Here is a 1,030-nt window from a genome sequence, read left to right as displayed (position 1 = left end):
ATTGACTCATACATCAGTAGTTCTTGTTGATTATGATTATTGATTACATCAGTATGTGTGTTTAAATGGTATTTTGATAGATGCTTCATCCGATTAATAATTTAATGCACTAACACTGCTGGAGTTTATTTAAAAACACTCTTTCAACAGCACTATTGTTACTATTTTAGCGACAATAAAACTAATTCCCAGTCAAATTAGATTGATATTTTTGTTTAACCATTAATATTTACCATCTGTGGTGCAGACACATGTTTTCTACCAGTAACATTAGAGGAACTAGAAACACGGAAGCACGTGGCATGCGGTGTGAACGGGCCTTTAACAAACGGAGCTCAAATGCAACGCGTGAATTGTGACGCGTCTGGCGTTCCGTACAGCGTGGCGCGGATATCCGTGTGCTTGCGTCACATGGTTTAATTTCTAGACAAGAAATGAACACAGAGCACTGTTCTGTCGGAGGAGGGGCGATACACTGATCCTATCTCCGATTGGTCAAACCCACTGCGGAAGTGTTTTCTGATTGGTCACAGCGCCATAGTGGACTGTTTTTAAATGATCGTCGCAGTCGTTTGCGGTGTTAATTTTAATCATTTTGATCAGCGGCTAATTCATCTCCTTTTCACATGCACGTTTAATTACCTTCTCGGACTATGAGGCAGCCGACTGTGGCGCGCGGTGAATGCAGCCCCGCCCACTCGACGCCTGCGTTTCCGAGCGCTTCCTTTCTACGCATGTTGCTTCCGGTTCGTTCTTTCCCTCCTGTGCGATCTCTCTGCAGTCGCACATGTCTATCTGCCGCACAGCATCTGAGATGCCGTCTAAGGTCCTGCCTGAAGCCGGTCCCAGCACACTCATGGAGGAGGTGGAGAGCGGCCTGCTGCTGCTGAAGGTGAGCTGAGATCCAGCCGTGGACTGATGCTGAGTCCTGCGCTCCTGCGCTGTTACAGTCCGAACTCAGACAGTGTACGTGTCGGGTTTATACACACACACACACTCACTCACTCACTCACTCACACACACACACACA

At 46.8% G+C, this 1,030-nt stretch overlaps 1 protein-coding gene across 2 annotated transcripts in view; it reads left to right on the top strand.

Annotated features, from left to right (window-relative positions):
- Positions 1-718: 718 nt before the first annotated feature.
- The window catches only part of LOC107725010 (nucleolar RNA helicase 2-like), a 10,629-nt gene continuing 10,317 nt past the window's right edge, over positions 719-1,030 (top strand). For both annotated transcript variants that reach the window (XM_016534124.1, XM_016534125.1), the window contains exon 1: positions 719-892. In XM_016534124.1, coding sequence (XP_016389610.1) covers positions 788-892 — 105 coding nt within the window. In that variant the 5' untranslated portion in view covers positions 719-787. The remainder of the gene's footprint in view (positions 893-1,030) is intronic.

The sequence above is a fragment of the Sinocyclocheilus rhinocerous genome, unplaced genomic scaffold (assembly GCF_001515625.1).
Source record: "Sinocyclocheilus rhinocerous isolate Xijiao unplaced genomic scaffold, SAMN03320098_v1.1 scaffold125, whole genome shotgun sequence".
Lineage (NCBI taxonomy): Eukaryota > Metazoa > Chordata > Actinopteri > Cypriniformes > Cyprinidae > Sinocyclocheilus > Sinocyclocheilus rhinocerous.
The sequence above is the reverse complement of the archived record's forward strand: the minus strand, read 5'-3'. Positions and strand labels throughout refer to the sequence as shown.